The sequence below is a fragment of the Aricia agestis genome, chromosome 1 (assembly GCF_905147365.1).
Source record: "Aricia agestis chromosome 1, ilAriAges1.1, whole genome shotgun sequence".
NCBI classification, from domain to species: Eukaryota; Metazoa; Arthropoda; class Insecta; order Lepidoptera; family Lycaenidae; genus Aricia; species Aricia agestis.
Window position 1 is genome coordinate 8253930 of NC_056406.1, and position 18221 is coordinate 8272150.

The 18221-nt window shown below is 36.5% G+C and overlaps 1 protein-coding gene across 10 annotated transcripts; it reads left to right on the forward strand.

The window, feature by feature from the left end:
* The first annotated feature begins 1183 nt into the window (after positions 1 to 1183).
* Positions 1184 to 17308, forward strand: LOC121728438 (protein CASC3-like). 10 transcript variants are annotated; one of them, XM_042116675.1, is made up of 20 exons: positions 1184 to 1396; positions 1679 to 1756; positions 3004 to 3104; positions 4478 to 4622; positions 5145 to 5239; positions 5594 to 5608; positions 5887 to 6018; positions 6789 to 6998; positions 7269 to 7362; positions 7539 to 7647; positions 8328 to 8477; positions 10627 to 10706; positions 11492 to 11581; positions 11944 to 12025; positions 12450 to 12511; positions 12922 to 13014; positions 13234 to 13367; positions 14214 to 14308; positions 15318 to 15395; positions 16449 to 16495. In XM_042116675.1, exons 1-19 carry the CDS (start codon positions 1307 to 1309, stop codon positions 15377 to 15379), a joined length of 1917 nt encoding a protein of 638 aa, XP_041972609.1. In that variant the 5' UTR covers positions 1184 to 1306; the 3' UTR covers positions 15380 to 15395; positions 16449 to 16495. The 10 variants fall into 10 exon arrangements, with proteins under 10 accessions (XP_041972609.1, XP_041972610.1, XP_041972570.1 ...); XM_042116676.1 differs by having other exon boundaries at positions 14214 to 14299; XM_042116636.1 differs by lacking the exon at positions 15318 to 15395 and having other exon boundaries at positions 16449 to 17308.
* Positions 17309 to 18221: the final 913 nt, after the last annotated feature.

An 18221-nucleotide genomic window follows, 5' to 3' on the forward strand; every position in this document is an offset into this window, starting at 1 on the left:
ATCAGGTGACCCGTTTGCTCGTTTGCCCCTTATTTCATAAAAAAAGGTAACCCCTGGTTCTAACTTCAAAGTTCATGGTATAAAATCAATGAATAAGGAAACAGATGGAAGCGACATTACTACAAAAAAGTGTGGCCGGCGCCATATTGCCAAGAACTAAACATGGCGGCCTATAGTGATGGGACACTCGGTTGATATTTGTCGAGGATATCGATAAGTAAGATGTTATAAGTGAGCTATTAAGGTTAAAATCTTTTAAATAAATGATCAGATTCTTCACCTTATATTTTTTAAATTCGATAAAAAAAGTACATCACATGACGTCAATTCTACTAATTTCTATGTTGATTAAATATCGAAAATCAAGCCATGTTATATTCTATTCTATCACAAATCTTATTTATTGTCTAATTATTAACTAAATTAGCACATACGAAATCAAGCCATCGGTAAAATAACAAAAATTTTAGTAAAAATATAAACGTACCGATCCAAGGACAAACTTTTTTAAATTTCTTCACTTTTTGGACGGACTATAAATTAATTTAAAAAAAAGCAAATTGGTCGAAAAATTTGACCGATATATCGATATTTTTTTCGCGATATATCGAGACCGATATTGATATTTTTTCAAATATCGATGTATCGATATATCGATATTTTCTTTCAATTTCGACATCCCCATGATACGACACTTTGACAGTTTATGTACCGGAACATAAAATGGCGGACCGGCCACGGTATTTTGATTTGGTAGAGACCATTATGCCGCGTCCACTTATAAAAGTCAATGTATAGAATACATCAATGACCTTTGACAGTGTTTCTTATGTCATTGGAATACATAGATTAAGTACCGTACGGTATTATAGTTTAAAGTACCACAATGATAGAATACGAAGAAGAAGAAGAATAACGTTCCAGTTTGCAAAAACGACTTAAATCCTTTATTTTTAATTAATATTTTTTGTAAATAATATTGAAAGTTTATTTTAATGAGATAAATCGACGTATCGATAACTTTTAGATGCTGATAAGTTATAAGTTGATTCTTATCAACGTAACAAGTTACACATATTGTATTGCAAGAAAAATCCAATTTATTAATTCTGAGTATATTCTGAAGTATGTAAAACGGAACTGAAATCTTTATGGCCGCTGCTTGTTTATTTGACATTCTTTCATTCGACTTTGGTAAAAGAGGAAGAATATTAAAATAAAATTGTTGCTTAGGTACTGCTAATTCTTGCAAAGTATTTTAATCAGCAAGCTGGAAGTCCTACAAGTGACTCGCGAGGAGCCCGAGATGACGACCGTGGCCAATAGGCAAGAGCATGACGATTCTGGGGAGTATTCGGATGCATCTCAGGATATAGAACATAACAACTCGGGAAATGTGAGTTATCGGCTAAATCTGACTATAGTGAATTAGGGAAACTTTCGATTAGACACTAAAAGTATTACAAGTCTACACTTTCTCCCGCGCAATCGCGTGTCGGAATGTCCATTTCTTTTCGCCAAATTGAGGTCACGAATTAGGCACCATTCACTGTAAAGTTGTTGTTGTGTACAGACAAATTTTGGAGAAACCGCAACCGCACCGTCGTATCGCAAATCTAATAATTATTGTAAACAAACCTCAGTGAACATGCAGTTAAAAGTAGCTGAACCTTTACAGGACGCTGGACAGCACGAATCTGATTACGATTCCCAGGGCAGTGATTCTGAACACTCTGATGGAGATCCAGACAAACAGGTATAAATATTGTACTATTTTTATTATTTTTAAATGTAAAAAAACTAGTTTCCAATCAACTCTCTATAGGTGTTTTGTAGATCACATTATTTACAAAAGAAAGTGACTCAATAACGTCTTGCAAGTTTATAGTTTTTATTTTTACTTACTATAAAATAAAATATTTTTTAAATTTTGAATATTGATTTATAGAGCTATACAATCACAGGTACCATACATAGACAAAGTTATGAATTTTTCTGATGATAAGTACCTACCTATGTTAGAATTTCAGTAAATCTAATTTCTCAAAAAAATCTACAGGAACAATAAGACAATATTCATCACTAAAATAAACTATTTCAAAAATGTATGTGAATATTACATTATTTAATAATAAAACTATGTACATCTATAAAAAGTGATAGTTTTACTTTCTTATACAATCACAACTTACATCATTATAATCATATCATAAAAGAAATGCACAAAATATGATTACAACAGAAGTGAAAGTAACATTCTTGCATTACATAAAAATATTAAATAGAAGTGCAGTTTTAATAAAACTAATTATTATTTTTTTATTTAACTGCTTTAAAAATACATTAAACCATTTTAAGCTTACTCAGCTAGGTGCCTAAATGTAATGCAAAATACAATTAATTATGTGAAATGTTCTGAATTTTTGTAGAAGTAGCTTAGAAGAAAATTAATTATAATATCTTATTTGTATGTATTATGTGTTTATAGTATAATGCAGTGTTTTTTTAACTTTTTATGATGCAACAAATGAACAAATCTTTGCTTTCTTCATATATAATATGCATGTTTATGAATAGAACCCTATATTAAAATTCCCCTACTAAAAAAGCTTTCAAGATCTCTGGGGGATTGTGAAGCTTCTGTAGGGGCTACAGAAGCTTCACGATCATCCCCCCAGGGTATCACCATCCACAGGTTGAAAAACACTGATATAATATGTAAACACAAAGTTGTTAATACTGTAACCATACTTGAAACTTTGACAGATTATTATGTTGCTAATTGGATGTCATAATTATGCATTGTGGGTAGGGTTAATCTTTACTTAACATAATATTTTTATATATTGGCATATTACTAATTAATGTATAGCAATAATATGTAGTTATATAATTATAATATGAAACAAAAAAAATGTAAGTAAGTGAATTACTTTCAATACTTACTTTCATTTTTCAAACGAAAAAAAAAACTGATGTAATTATATTTAAATTAAATTTTAGGAGGCCGAAAGACGTGTTGATGATGATGAAGACAGGAGTAATCCTCAGTACATCCCAAAAAGAGGCACATTTTATGAGCATGATGATCGAACTGCCGCAAGGTAATAAAAATTATTATTATCTCTTTGTGAATAAAACTTGTTATTTAATATAAATTCTTTAACTAAATTAATATGTATAATATGCTATTTACTTTGATTTATTTATTGTATTTTTTTAAGTCTGCAGAAGAACTTCATAGTAACATTATTCAGTTTTTTATAGTTTCATAATTCATTAATAATTTATTCTGTATGCGAGTATGCAAGTCAAGCAAATATAGGATTTATTAAGTTACAAAACAGAATAAATTCGTATGTATGTTAAATCTTTCTGATGTTCAGGGAACATTGACCGAACTGCTCATTCAAGTGTGCAGTTTAATGTAATATGAGTTATTATGCGGTAGAAAGTTTCTATTCAAGTTTTCCTTGCTTCAGAATAATGCTGAAAATTAATTCATATTACGATGTAAGCTAGTGTGCATTTTGTTTTCATTATTTTGTTTGGTTTTTCACTGTGCATGAATGTGTTACAACATAATGCAATTTTAAAAACATTGTCATAGACTTAAATATAAAAGGAACAATTAATATTAACAGTGAGTTATAAATAAATATGTAGTATAAAATTAGTATACTATATTTTTATATTATAGTAGGAAAGATACAGTAGTTGTTGAAAGAATTTAACAATAATTATAATATATTTTGTATAAGACAGACAAGTTTTACACAGGTGGGACATGTTTGTTTTCCTCTCTCAAGTTATCAGAAATCACACAATTTGTGTGGTCTAGTAAAAAGATGGTACCTATACTGTCTATTATTTATTCTGTGTCTAGCCATTGTTTGGTTATCGATTATCATTATCAAACAAAATCCCAAATGATATCATCACCATTAATAATATGGTCTCTTTATTACTACCACAACATTTACAGACTTATAAAAAGCACCAATCACACCAATTCATTTAATTAAATATTAAAATCTTAACATTATTTCGGTTGGCTATTAAGATAAAGTACTCTTTAATAAGACTTATTATAATAATTACATCTGCAAGGTCTAGTAATGAATAATGTTTATGCAAATTTTAATGTCACATTATATGTCCAAAAGAATTCTACTGAGTGCCATTTAGGAAGCTTTAAAATTACAACTAGTAATTTTAATAATATACCTACTTCAGGTTTTAAAACATTTATCTCATCAGAATGATATTACGATGCAGTTGATGCTGCAATAAGCTATTTACATAAATTGTTATTTAAATTCAATCGCAGATCATTTAAAAATCGTTATTTGCTGCTTTCACATTCACTCTAATTTATTATTAACGCGTTTCAACAAAAAAACAAAATTTTCAAGGCCATGTGAATAGAATTATACCGTTTTCATGTTCTGAACTTGAGACTTAATTTTTTTTTCAGTGGCGAAGAATCCAGTAACACGACATCAGAAACGGTGTCTGAGAAGAAGGAGGGCCCCGAGACGCCGGCCGAGCGCCGCCGCCCGCCGCGCAAATCCGAGACCCTGAACAAGTGGTCACACGACAAGTACAATGAGAACGAACAGGTGAGAAGAGAGCTATAATCTGTCATACACCTATAGTTAAAGAGACTCCTACTCTTTTTTAGGTTACCCGAAGGGACCCTGTTACTAAGACTTGATGTCTGGCCGTCTCTCTGTCTCCAGGCTGTATGTCAAGAACTAAAAGCTATAGCTTGATCTGAAATTTGCACAGATTGTATATTTCTGTTGCCGCTATAATAACAAATACAAAAATATATATATTTATTTAAATATTTAAAAATAAAGGGGCTCCCATACAAAAAACACAATTTCTGGCCTATTTGTGCTCTACAACGATACGGAACCCTTCGCGCGCGAGTTTTGTTTGGCTGATATTTTTTTTGTTTACGCACAAATATTGCTATCGGACTTACATTGCTTACAAGCCATAGCAATAAAGGACCAAAAGTAATGATAAGTCAATAATATTATGTCTCTGCTTAAATACTTTAATATGGATTACTGCCCCAAACTTGAATTTTTTTTCTAGCACTTCTTGCAACTTAGTTTTAAAACACTTTTAAGATGCCGAAATCTCGCGACGAGTTGGTAGCGATTTACGGCTACGATATCAGGAATGAAGACGCACCACCCCATGCGAGGAGAAATAGACGTTACGGGTAAGATAAATTAATTAGAATATTATTAAGTTACACCAATCAGATCACAATCGGGGGGCACGGTAGTTTCCCCACCAAGACGAGCCAAGCGAAGCGCAAGGACACTACCTACCTTTTCTGGAAGTGTTTCGTCGTTTCAACTTATTTGTAAACTGTTTATGTGGCTAGTGGCAGTGGCCATACCCACTACCCATTAACCCATAATATGTCAAGTCTCGTGGACATTTGCATTGAACTTTAACTAGGTATAGTAATTGCATATACTTTTAAATTATAACTGGAATGTTAACCATATTGTAAATTGTAATAACCTGTAAACTTACTTGGATTGACATTTTTATATGCAACATGGAGGTACCGACATTGGCGGTTAGTAATTTTAAAACTTGTAAAGCTTTGCATGTTAAAATTTTGCTGCTTTATTGTATACAATTTTATCTAAGTAATTTACTTAATATTGCTTTACACCAAAATATCGCTGAATACAAACGAGGAGGAAAATTCGAGCTTTCTTTTTAACCCTATTGCATGATTTGTATTGAAATACCTGCATACACGTGCACAATATGTTTTTCTCTAGAGAATATCTCTTTTTTTGTGTATATCTATTACTATGTTGCCTCATACATAACCTTCAAAATTTATAGACGCGGACCCAACAAGTACACTCGCACTTGGGAGGATGAGGAGGCTTACAAGAGGCAGGCAGGCGCCCAGCCGCCCAAGAAACCGCCCAGCCCAGCTGACTTCCCCGAGCTAGGTGCTGCCAATAAACCAGGGTGAGTATTGTATAATATGGGAGCTTTATTTGCCTCACTTCTTATTATGTCTGTGCGCTCATGAAACACAGGAAGATTTCAATCCTGTATAACTCTAAAATAGAGTTATACAGGATTTATTATATATGAGTTATTGTATACGAAAATATACAATAACTAGCTGTCCCGGCAATATAATTTGTTTTGCCATGACTAAATAAGTATGGCACTGTGGCAATGTCCATCACTATACCGTCGCACAAACAACGGTCCCCGTCAGTCTGGAGTTGTAATAATTTACTATTATTTATTCAAGAAATCAATATTTAAAAAAGTAGCCAGTATAGCCGTTTCTCAGACCTACTGAATATGCATATAAAATTTGGTAAAAATCAGTAAAGTCGTTTTGGAGGAGTATGGTAACTAACATTTTATATATATAAGAAGTACGTTTTCATTTCATATTTTCATGTTTGGTATACAACTCAGTAAAAAAAGCTGTACCCTAAAAACTGTAACCTAACCTAAGTATACAACTCGGTAAAAAATCTCTACCCTCTTGTTTAGAAATATCATTACTGGTATAGTTTATTTGTTCAAGACACTGTACCATCGAAGAAATTGATTTATGGGCAGATGATGGTCCTACGTTATTTGGTTGAATGAAGTCAATTCAATGTTAGCTGAGATCTGTCGGCTGGGTTTGACATACCTCGACCAAACTACGTAGGTCCGCCATCTGCATATGAATCAACTTATCTGATAGTACTCATAAGTACATTTTTTTGCAGTAGGCGAATGCGAGCCCCACGACCGAGGTCCAAATCTCAACCTACATCCAACGACTCCTCGGAGAACGGGTCCCAGTTACGACGCAACGCCTCCATCAAAGCCACCAAGCCGAACAAGCCTAAACCAGTGAACAAACCGGTCAAACCGATGAAAGATCTTAATATACCTCTCGAGAATCTCACTATAACCACTACGGTTAATAATAACAGGTGATTATACTTTAAATTTTCAAGTGAAACTTCGTTAGGCGCGTTGAGAGTGAAATTTCAAGACCGGTTCATAAAAAAAAGGGTAATACTTCTCACGACGACTTTCGTAGCCTTCACAATTTTGGACGGAAGTTTCACTTTTGACACGACTAAAAAGAAGTATAAAAAGAGCGTGTGTACTCTGTACACACGCTCTTTTTATACTTCTTTTCTTTTTACATCTAAAATGTTATAAAGAGTTCTGTGGTATAATTCGTAATTCTATTTTAGCCCAGGACAGCCACAAAGAAAGGTGAATTCATCGATTGCACAGCAGAAGCCAGTGCCTACTGAGCAGGTGAAGAAAAAATTAACACCTTCGCAGGTTAGAAATACATAAGTTTAAAGAATACAACTGGTGCCTTATTCTGTATTGAATATATAAATATGCGAACATTACATAGAAATATTTACTTACTGTAAACTAACCTGAAAACGTTTATAAATTAATACTTGATATAAATACTTGATATATTTATTCAAAATGATTGTGCTTAACAGACTGCACCACAGAATAATGCAGCACAGAACAAACCGCAAGTGCCGTCGCAGCAGAAACCGCAGGCGCCCAAGTCGCAGCAGCAGCCGTCGCAGCAGCCGCCCGCTGCAGGTTTGTTTACATCAAGTTTCTTCTGAATAGATATCAATAATAAATAATAATAGAATAGACTCAACATTTATATCAATTAAAATAAGCTTTTATGTTGTTTTTACAGTAACATTGTATATTAATTCAACACACAGCTCAGATACGAATTATTTTTAATGAAATATGGTTTTAATTTAACATAGAAGGGTTTGTATAAAAATTGGATTAAAAAATGTAACTGACATTTAAAAATGCACTTTTAGTAACCAAAATGAAATTAAATACGAGCGAATTATAGTGTTCTCGAACGGGAGTTCCAAAAAAAAACCGTGTTAACTAACTACCAAAATCATGTCCCACGGAGTTGGGTCCACCTCGATGATGCGGCGACAGCATATTCGGTATTCCTTGTTCTTTCGCAATTTTATTAAAAAACTTCTTGAGTGGTCTTATCTGTATAGTCTGAGAGGTGGCTCGCGGCGGCGAGAAACTTGAAGCATACTTTATATGTATGCTTCAAGTTTATTATAGTCCAAGAGAACTTTGACTGCAGCTGACTGATGATGATGTCCTTATCTGTGCTAAGTCCGGTTTTCATAGAGGGTGCTTAAGTAACAAGCGTAACAACATATCAACCTACTGTGACTAACATAATATTTTATTTAAGTATCGAATATTAAAATATATTTACTTCATTGTAGGAGCAGAATCTCGTGGTGGAAGTAAGAGGTACAGTAGCTTGCGACAGCGGCCGCTGGCGGAGACGTACTCGCCGCAGCAGCAGCCGCAACAGAACTCGCAGCAGCCCCAGCCACAGACGCAACAGCAGCAACATAGATTCCACGCTAATGGTGAGTTTTTTGCGACCTGAAACATTACTACTGTTCTTTGGGTCATATTATCTTCTACTCAAATTAAGGCCTAAGCATAATATATAAATTAGCTGTGGCATATTTTATTAAATAATAAATTAATCAGGCAAGCAGTTGAGACAGCTGATGTCGCCCGTATCAGATATTTATAGATACAATAGCGGCCCATCCACTAACGCTCATTCCTGCCGGATTCTACAATACTTACGGAATGAACGCCAGTGGATTTGCAAGAGCGAGAAAGAATGACGGTATTATAACCCCGCGACCCCTCCCGTCGTGAAGGACGCGACGCGCTCTGTGATCAAGTTAGTGCCTGTTCATTTGTCCGGCGTGATTGAGCGCGCGTTTGTAATCATTTTGTTTGTGTCTGTCGTCTCGGAAGGAAAATGGATTCCCAACAAGAAATCGACGATAAAGCTGACATTAGAAATGTGCCCAAGCACATAGTAAAAGAACTAATATGTACCTACAAATCTCACCCTGCCTTATGGCAAATTAAAAATAAAGATTTGTACGGCAACAGGAATTTAAAGTACAAAGGGCATCAAGCTTTGGTCAATGTATGGAAAAAATATGATAAAGACGCTGACTAAATTTAAGACACTCATAACTTCTACCCGTAGCTAAAAACCGCAATGTTACTGTAAGGCGCTCCTCGGCTGTTATACAATTTCTCATTCTGGTGTTTTGTTTCTGCAAATACGGTGTTACCATCTTGAGCAGTTCGTTAAAAGTCGAGACATCCATTCTTAAATAGTTCCTAAAATCATCAGGTTCATCGCATGCCAGATCTTTTAAAAGTCTTATATCACTATATTTCTCCTTTTCTAATAACCACTTTTTTACCCACATTCTATGTCTTCTTTTAGGTTTAAATAGATATTCACTCGCAATAAAACTCAAAGCAATAGCAATCTGTTGCTTACGGGTACACATGTTGTTGCAAAATGATTAAATCCATAAAGATAATTCAAAATGACGCGCATTCCTTTTAAATGACAACAATCTTCATAAAATGTTAGGATTATAACCATCCACAGAGACGCAATCCCTCGGTATGACTGACAAGATGCAAACTGACCGGAATGTACCTAAACGTGTGTATGGTCACTAAAGGATTGTTTTTCCGTATGCGGTGGCGTGTGGTGATAAAGTCAGGGGAAAGACCGTAGGATTGAGGTTAATTAGTGGCTTCAACGGTTTTATTTTATCCCGTCGCTTTTCTGTACAGTTTGCACGACGGGATAAGTCGGAAGAAATGAACGTTAGTGGATGGGCCGCTAATGTATTTATAATAATCGTTTTCGTGTCGTGAATCGTGATACCTTTTGTGTGTTTAATGTTTATAGGAACAACAAAAATGTTATAGCGACACAAACTTCTCATAGTGGGAGTCCTAGAACATTTTTTTAAATTACTATAAACTTGACACTTGACGTGGGAGAGCCATGCTTCGGCACGAATGGGCCGGCTCGACCGGAGAAATACCACGTCCTCACAGAAAACCGGCGTGAAACAGCGCTTGCGCTGTGTTTCGCCGAGTGAGTGAGTTTACCGGAGGCCCAATCCCCTACCCTATTACCTTCCCTACCCTCCCCTATTCCCTTCCCTTCCCATCCCTACCCTCCCCTTACCTATTAACCTATTCCCTCTTAAAAGGCCGGCAACGCACCTGCAGCTCTTCTGATGCTGCGAGTGTCCATGGGCGACGGAAGTTGCTTTCCATCAGGTGACCCGTTTGCTCGTTTGCCCCCTTATTTCATTAAAAAAAATAAAAAAATAGTCAAAAGTAGTCAACCAAGTTTTGTTGATTACAGAACCCTATAACGGAACCCTAAAGAGCTGATTTTTTGTATATTGATAGGTTAATAGTTATATAATTTAAGAGTAACATTGTCCTACAAATAGAACAATCCATATTTTAGGACTATCAAGTCAAAGTATGAAATCCTTTCTATTTCTGTTAGCTACCACTTTCAAGATTTTTCGCAGATAAAAATGTTGTGCGTCTTATCCAAATGAAGCTTCCCACAAAAATTAGCTTGATAGCAATAAAAAATAGTTAGGGCTAGGGCTCCCATACCATCAGTACAGATTTATTAAAAAATAAAATATTTTTTACCAGACTACGTCGCCGGTACTACCCCAGTCACACAACATCAGGGCAGTCCTGGACCCATACATCCACAGCAGATGATGCACCAGGTAACAATTAATACTAAGTATATCTTTTTTAGGGTTCCGTACCCAAAGGGTGAAAACGGGACCCTATTCATGAGACTTCGATGTCTGTCTGCCCGACTGTCTGTCTGTCTGTCTGTCTCCAGGCTGTATCTCAAGAACCGCTTTAGCTAGAGTTCTGAAATTTTCACAAATTGTGTATGTCTGTTGCCGCTTTAACAACAAATAGTAAAAAGAAAATAAAATTAATATTTAAATGGTACCATACAACAAACATGATTTCTTTTGGGATTTTTTGCTCGATATCAATAATGGCAACAGGTAGGCACTTGACTTTATTTTCACAAAGGCCTTAATTATATATTTACTTCAATATTTAAGAATAATATTAAAATAAAATAAAAAATTAAGGGGGGCTCCCATACAAAAACATGATTTTTTGTCTATGATTGCTCTATAACAGTACGGAACCTTTCGTGTGCGAGTCCGACTCGCATTTGGCCAATTTTTCTTTATTTTTTGACCCAATATATTATGTATTTACATCTTGTTACCTGCTTAAAATTACTGTCTAGATAAGAAAATATGTGGTATGTCTTATTCCATACTTATAAGTAAATATTATAAAGGCAAAAGTGTGTCTGTCTGTCAGTTACTTCTTCACGCCTAAACCGCCGAACCAATTTTGATCAAATTTTGTATGGAGATACTTTTAGTCCCGGCCTCCCGGGAAAGGACATACTAATAAATAATATACAAATTTTGGGTTATAATACAGAATAACTAATATATTTGCTATCCGTACGTAGCAGCAGGTCCACCGCAACTCGGTGTCGCAGGCCCCGCACGGGCCGTCGCCGCCGCACCAGCAGCTGCCGCAGCCGCCGCACAATCAACCGGTGAGTTATCGAGCTATAGTCCAACCGGCTCAGAGCCTGTCCACACGGAGCGTTCCGTCAGCGTTGCGTCGACGCAGCGCTGACTTTGCGTTGTTTTACATACAAATAACCAAGGTGTTCACACGGCGCGCTGCGTCGTAACAGCAGCGGGCAACGGACACATGACTGACAGCAGCCCCCAAGACGAAGAGGGAGGGGGTTAAGAGTGCTTCGTAATAACGCTGCGGTGACGCAGCGCCCGTGTGGCCGGCTATGCGTCAAACGGCAGCGCTGCGTCGACGCGTTTTTTTGCAGGTAAAAGTGTATACATGTAGTGTTAAAAGGATAACTGAAATGATAATTAACAATCGTTAACTTTACAGCAGCTGCGACTACTAGAGCAACAGCAGATCGTGTCACACCCTCACCACACCTTACACAATATGCCACAGCAGCACTCTATAGGTAAATTAATTATTAAATTCAAAAATTCCGTATCTTACTTTCGGCCCGGGCAGCGTAAACGCTGCAGCAAGGTCGAAACTGATAAGTCTGAGAGCACGAGAGACTTACAAGGCAGGTTTAGCTCGCAGTCGAAATCCCAACTAACGTCGCCATATTGTAAAATGTCACTTGAAAGTTGATTTATATACTTACGCCCTCCCGCGTATGTCATCCAAGTATCGCTTTACATGTCAAAGTGAAACCAATGCTGTGCCCCATGACTATGTTATTGATGCATCTAAACTTGTGGGTCTGTAAACCGTATGTTTTCATAACAATTTGATCACTGGTTAAAAATTTCCGTTTATTTTGTTGTCTAGTTTCAGGACAGAATTATTGTAATTTTCCATTTGTAAATCCCCACATTTACATTGTGTGTGTACAGGTCAAATACCACCTGCACAAGGGTACGCGCCGCCTGCGATGATGCCGGCTCAGTACATGCAGGTATGCTTTTGATTAATATAGTCGTTTTATTACCTTTTAAGAAGTAGGAGGAAAAAAGAATTCCAAAAATAGGACTAAAAATCAATTGTCTCACACCTTAAACGCATTTCGTTAATTTAGAGCGCTTACAGACGAACGGCACTTGCCGTTGTCAAGACGTGTCAAAAAAAGAGAGTGTGTGCCGAGCATACGTGTCAGAAGTGAAACTTAATCAAAATCGTCGCCTCCGTGACGGTATCGCCATGACGCGACCATGAAATTTTACTTTTAACGAGAGTTTCACTTCAAAAAATCCAGCGACTGCCGTCGACTGCCGTTGACGCGTGCCGTTCGGCTGTAAGAAGCCTTACCTTACGCTCTATCGTTTTGGGGTTCGGTCGAAATTCCTAAAACTAAATTGTTATTTACAGCAAGGGGGTAACAACGCCGTGTTCGCGGGCGCACCGATGTACCAGCCGCCGGCCGCGTACGCGCCGCATCAGCTGTACCAGCATCATAACTATGTAAGTGACACTTTTGATGGCTAATGTATCTTAATTTTTTCCGAAATTTCACGGTGATACATAATAATATTATATGGTATAAGAAAACTGTCTGTTTGGACCCGACAGATCCAAAACATTCAGTATTAGTTAATAATTCGACCTTCGAGCAACATATTTTAAACAGACACACAGTTTAAATAACAGTCCTACAGTAGTAAACTAATACGTATGTCGCAGGCGCAGGCTGGCGGCGTGACGTACTACAGCTGCGCGGAGCAGGAGCAGCCGCCACGCGCGCAGCGCCGCCCCACCGCCGCCATACCCATCGTGCGACCCGCCGCGCCGCAACCGCCGCCCGCTAACGCTGAGAGGTCAGAAAACTACATCTGATGCCGATAATGCCATTAGGGGACGTCCATTAATTGTGTGAGGCATTTTCGAGGATTTTTTGACCCATCCTGGACTCAAAGTGAGATTTGGAAAGATTTTGCTTTTCCCTCTCCAATCAGAATTAGAACATAATTAATTGACGTGCCCTTAGAGCCAGTCCACACGGCGGGCTTTGCGTCGACGCAGGGGTGCCGTTTGACGCATAGCTGGCCGCACGGGCGCTGCGTCATCGCAACGTTATTACGAAGCATCTTAACGTCAACACCCTCTCCCGCTTCGTCTCGGGGGCTGCTGTCCGTCATGACTCATGTATGCGTTGCGAAGGATCGCAGAGTTGGCGTAGTAGTGTCGTAACTGATGTAACGTGAAAAAGGATAGATACTGCATGCATAATGCATTACCATTCGATGTTTGAGATTATCTGTTAACCGCTTTTTCACGGTTCGCGGCGTCGTCAGTGTCTTAACCTGAAGGCTCCATTCCACCGCGGCGCACGCTGTGCACGGCCACGCGCATGCGTGGACGTGCACGGATTTATTTCTTTGACTACGTGGGTCAACGTTTCCACTGCCTATGTACACGCTTCCGTGTATCCCGTGCATACATGTCAGTTAACAAGAGCTGGCACGATCAAAACATTTAAAAATTGCGCTTGTGTAGTGTCTGTGAATAAGCGCGTGGCGTGACGTCGTACTACATACGCATCATAAAAAGTCTGCCCATCTCTCTCGCGCAGTCTGTCCTATGAGCGTGAAGGGGACAGTTATTGTTTTTCTTATGCTACTGTTTATAAATACAGGTTTATAAATGGGTTTTATAATTTACAGATCGGCGAATTCCTCAGACAAGGACATAGACAGGATCGTAGAGAACATGTTCGTCAGAAAGCCGTACAAGTCGCCGAACGATGGAGGTGAGTCAGGTATATAAACATGTTTATTTTATATTTGTTGTTATATTATATTCTAATACTTAACTTTTTACGAAATTCACTTTTAAAATCAGGTGAAAGTGCACAGCTCAGATAACATAATACCGCTTATCAATGCACAAGGAATATTACGCAACGGTCGGTGTAGAGGGTGTTACTTAGCACATACAGTAAAAAATCTGACCAAAATCCGAAATGTTGCATGTCGTAGGATTATTTGATTCAACCAATCAGAGAAGAAGTTGCTGTGGGGCGCTTAAGCCGACCAATCAGTGATTTTTTCGATAATAACTAACGATTCGTTTCGCAATCTTACTAAGGCGACTCGCGTTTTTGCGAAAACACTACCTTTTAGCAGTAAGTTCGAAAAATATAGTCACCATTGTCTAATTATCCGTGTTTTCGCGAAGTCCCTAGAATTTTTGCGATAATTCGATTTATCAAATCATCCTACGACACATACATCATATCAGAATATTAACAGAAACGTTGTCTAACGTCGAACAAAACTTTTTGTTTACTGTCTATGCTGGTGCTGCCTCTAGCGTGAAAACATTGCAGTAATATAGCCTGTCAATAACACATCCATTCAATGTCATGCACGAGTCACGACTCACGACTAAGGCTTCTTAGGCTTCTTGCAGACGTACGGCACTTGTCGCCGGTAAACGTCGACGCGTACCGTCGACAAGTGCCGTTCGTCTCTAAGCGCTCTAAGGCTAAAAGTAATAATTGGAAGAAGGTCCCAGCTCATATGCACCAAGGTTTCAAAGTTCTAGATCGGGATTTCCCCATCTATCTACTTTTTCTGGAATGTTGTGTGGATGCCTCAACGATCAGTTTATGAGTGTGCTACAACATGCTACCGTTCACACACATAATAAGATTTTTTACTAAAAATATTATTTTGAGTAAAAATCTTGAGTCTTAATAGTTATTGTTTAGTTCTTTTCTTATGTTTTTTTACATACGCACACTTTTATATTTTGTGTTTACCAAGATTTGCTTTGGGAGAAACTGCGCGATTCGGCGTGGGATTTCTTACATAATCTTAAGTTTTGAAGAAAGCAGTTTGGAGGTTTAAATTTTAAGTTATTTTTGTTAGTAACTTTGTCGTTTCAGTTTAATATGTAGTCCAAAGTAAGAACTGAGTGTAACTTAGATAGTAAGTAATGAAAACAATTTTATATTTTTTGTATTTTGTCTTTAATAAATCATTGTAGCTGCCATTAATAATTCATAAGGTGATTGGGCCATATTGACATTAATTCATGGGGGCTAGCGTTTTTTTGTTCACTAGTTGGCGCAAGTCGCAACTGTCGACTAAGGTCCGAACTATAGCTAGTCAAAGTCGACTTTAAAATAATCTAGAATCCTATTTATTTATTTAATTAAATTTAAATATTATCTCATTTACTTTTGCGTATTTTTGTTAATAACTGAATATTTTTTTACTCTCAAATCATTTAAATTAATCGCCAAATAATACTTTTTAGGATAATTTTACGAAGGAGATTCCTTTTCAACAGGTAAATTGTATATATTTATTATTTTTTTCTGTCTTTTATCCTCTTTCAATTCGACTGGCACCTATACAACTTTGTCCTTGTATCGCCCAAAGGTTGACTGGTAGATAATGCCATAAGGCATTAAGTCCACCTTTGTATATATGTGCATAAAGTTTTTAAAATAAATAAATAAAATAAATTGAAAAAATCATAATTTGTGTCACGAATTCCGCGAAAACTAGTACAAAATAAACTTTCTTGGACCTTGCGCGACACTAGCGCCGCTAGTGGCAAATTCACACGCGGTAGCCCCCATTGTCATAAAAACTTCATTTCTACTAATTAGATTTCAATTTCATACAAAATATCGTAACATTTTGATTACAAATCATAATAATATTATAATGTTTTCATGTTTGTTATGTTGTCAAATTGTAGATGGTAAGGAAAGTTTTGAGGGTTAATACAAATTAATAATTATTTTCATGGTGTAATTATAACTATATTATTATATTAACAAATTGTAATGTAGAACGTAAAAGTAATACGATATTTTTAAAGTAATATTAGATTTTATTATGCGTATAGGTTTAAATATTGCTAACGTATTTGTTACGTTACAGACGCATCGAAAGACAAACAAGAGAGAAGTTCACAGGAGCCGCAAAGCAAGGAGTCCTCCCAACCTAACAGTCTTACCTCCAGCTCCATATCTACAGACTCCAAACTCGCCGACAGAACGGAACAGAGCGAGGAGAAAGCCGACAACAAGGAGAGTGAGGTTGTTAGCACAGAGACTATAACGACGGATGCCTGACTGGTAAGGATCAAAATGTACGAGTGCTACCAAGCGAAGTACTGTAGCCGGAGGTAATTCTTGGGTGGCTGAATCTGTGAAACGGACTTTTGAAATTTCGAATGTGTAAAATTTTTTTTTTGTTATTTTTATGTTGGCGCCACTGTTTACTACAGAGTAGACGTTCTCGGTGCCATCTTGTTTTTTCTTACTTGAAGCAACTTTTATTTTAGTACTTTAAAATTAATTTTGGTACAGTTAAGTATCTTGTACTATGTTCTGTTGTCGGTTATTTATTATTTAATTTGTTTGCTTATGTATATGTGACGAAAGTGTCGCCTGTACTTTCAAATGTATTGAGGATGAAGTAAAAAAAAGAATAATCTTTCGTGAAAAGAGTCTAAAATCTTTTGCTGATGTGTAGTGTAATAGAATAAGACATAAGTACATTATATTATAATGTTGTCGTGTATATTTATTGTTTTCATCAGTCAAAAGCTAGGTATATTTCTAATTATTCTAAATTCGTATTTAAATAAAGAAGACACTTGTATAATCTATTAGCACAATTGTCTCTATACGCGATGCGACGGAGTTGAGTCTCTCAAGTCTCAAGTCTGTGGTTCGCTTAAGCATAGACGGCCGCACCAGAGATAATATTTAGGCTGCCTTCACATTAAGTCGCGAGTAGTGCGGCAGCCGCGCGACTTAATGTGAAGGCAGCCTTAATGATGATTAATCTTCAATTTAATGAAGAGGACAGTTTTATATGGTTCTTATGTCAAAATCTTCATTTAATTACAATTAAGTGATTAATTTTAGTTTCTGAGTGCGGCAGTAAAGGCCGTCATTACCGTGAGTTTTCTTTAACTCTGTCTATGCGTAATAATTATATTATAATGTAAGAGTTCGGCAGGATATTCAAATATACCCAGGTTAGGTACTCAACTAGTATAGTTTGCTATACTAGTTGAGTACCTAAGCAATAAAACAAGTTAACTACAATGCTGTACTCAATTCGTGAAATATGTTAGGACTTGGGAATTGTAGATAGATAATGTATTCGGCTGTGTTCAGTTCTGTTAAACTTTTGTTTCTAAATTATAAACTTAAAATATAATTATTAATTAAAAAAACTTAAAACAAATAATAAAATAGGTTCAAAACATTCTATTCGTCAAGGTAACAATAATGTTTGATGATTGGACTAAATAAAAGTTTTCAAATTAGATACATTTTATAATCAAGTAGAGTATATTGGTAAATTATTTTTAATTCTATCAATAATATTGTAGTAACTGCATACGTATTTTAAGGCCATGATATTAACTTGTGTGGAAACACTTTTCCAATTGTTATTAAAAATAACTATGCTATGAATAATAGCTAGCTGTAGGCCGCGCATAACTTTTAGGTCGTCCAAAAATTTGCGTTGCCAAATTTTTCGGTGTCTATCCAGCGAATGTTAATAATTAACGCGAAGTAATATCGTACCAATGTTTAAAATATAAAGATCAGGCGGTAGTTAGATTACTATCCGAGAAGTTGATTCAGTTTGGCGGACCAACGTAATTTGGTCGAATGTCAAACCCAGTCGACA

What these genes read in the sequence shown, in the direction of transcription:
- LOC121728438 (XM_042116636.1), top strand. Translation starts at nt 1,307, where the DNA reads ATGACGACCGTGGCCAATAGGCAAGAGCATGACGATTCTGGGGAGTAT. An exon ending in AGCCGCCGCACAATCAACCG is followed by an intron (nt 11,582 to 11,943) that starts GTGAGTTATCGA and finishes TTAACTTTACAG; the next exon opens with CAGCTGCGACTACTAGAGCA. An exon ending in CCGCCCGCTAACGCTGAGAG is followed by an intron (nt 13,368 to 14,213) that starts GTCAGAAAACTA and finishes TATAATTTACAG; the next exon opens with ATCGGCGAATTCCTCAGACA.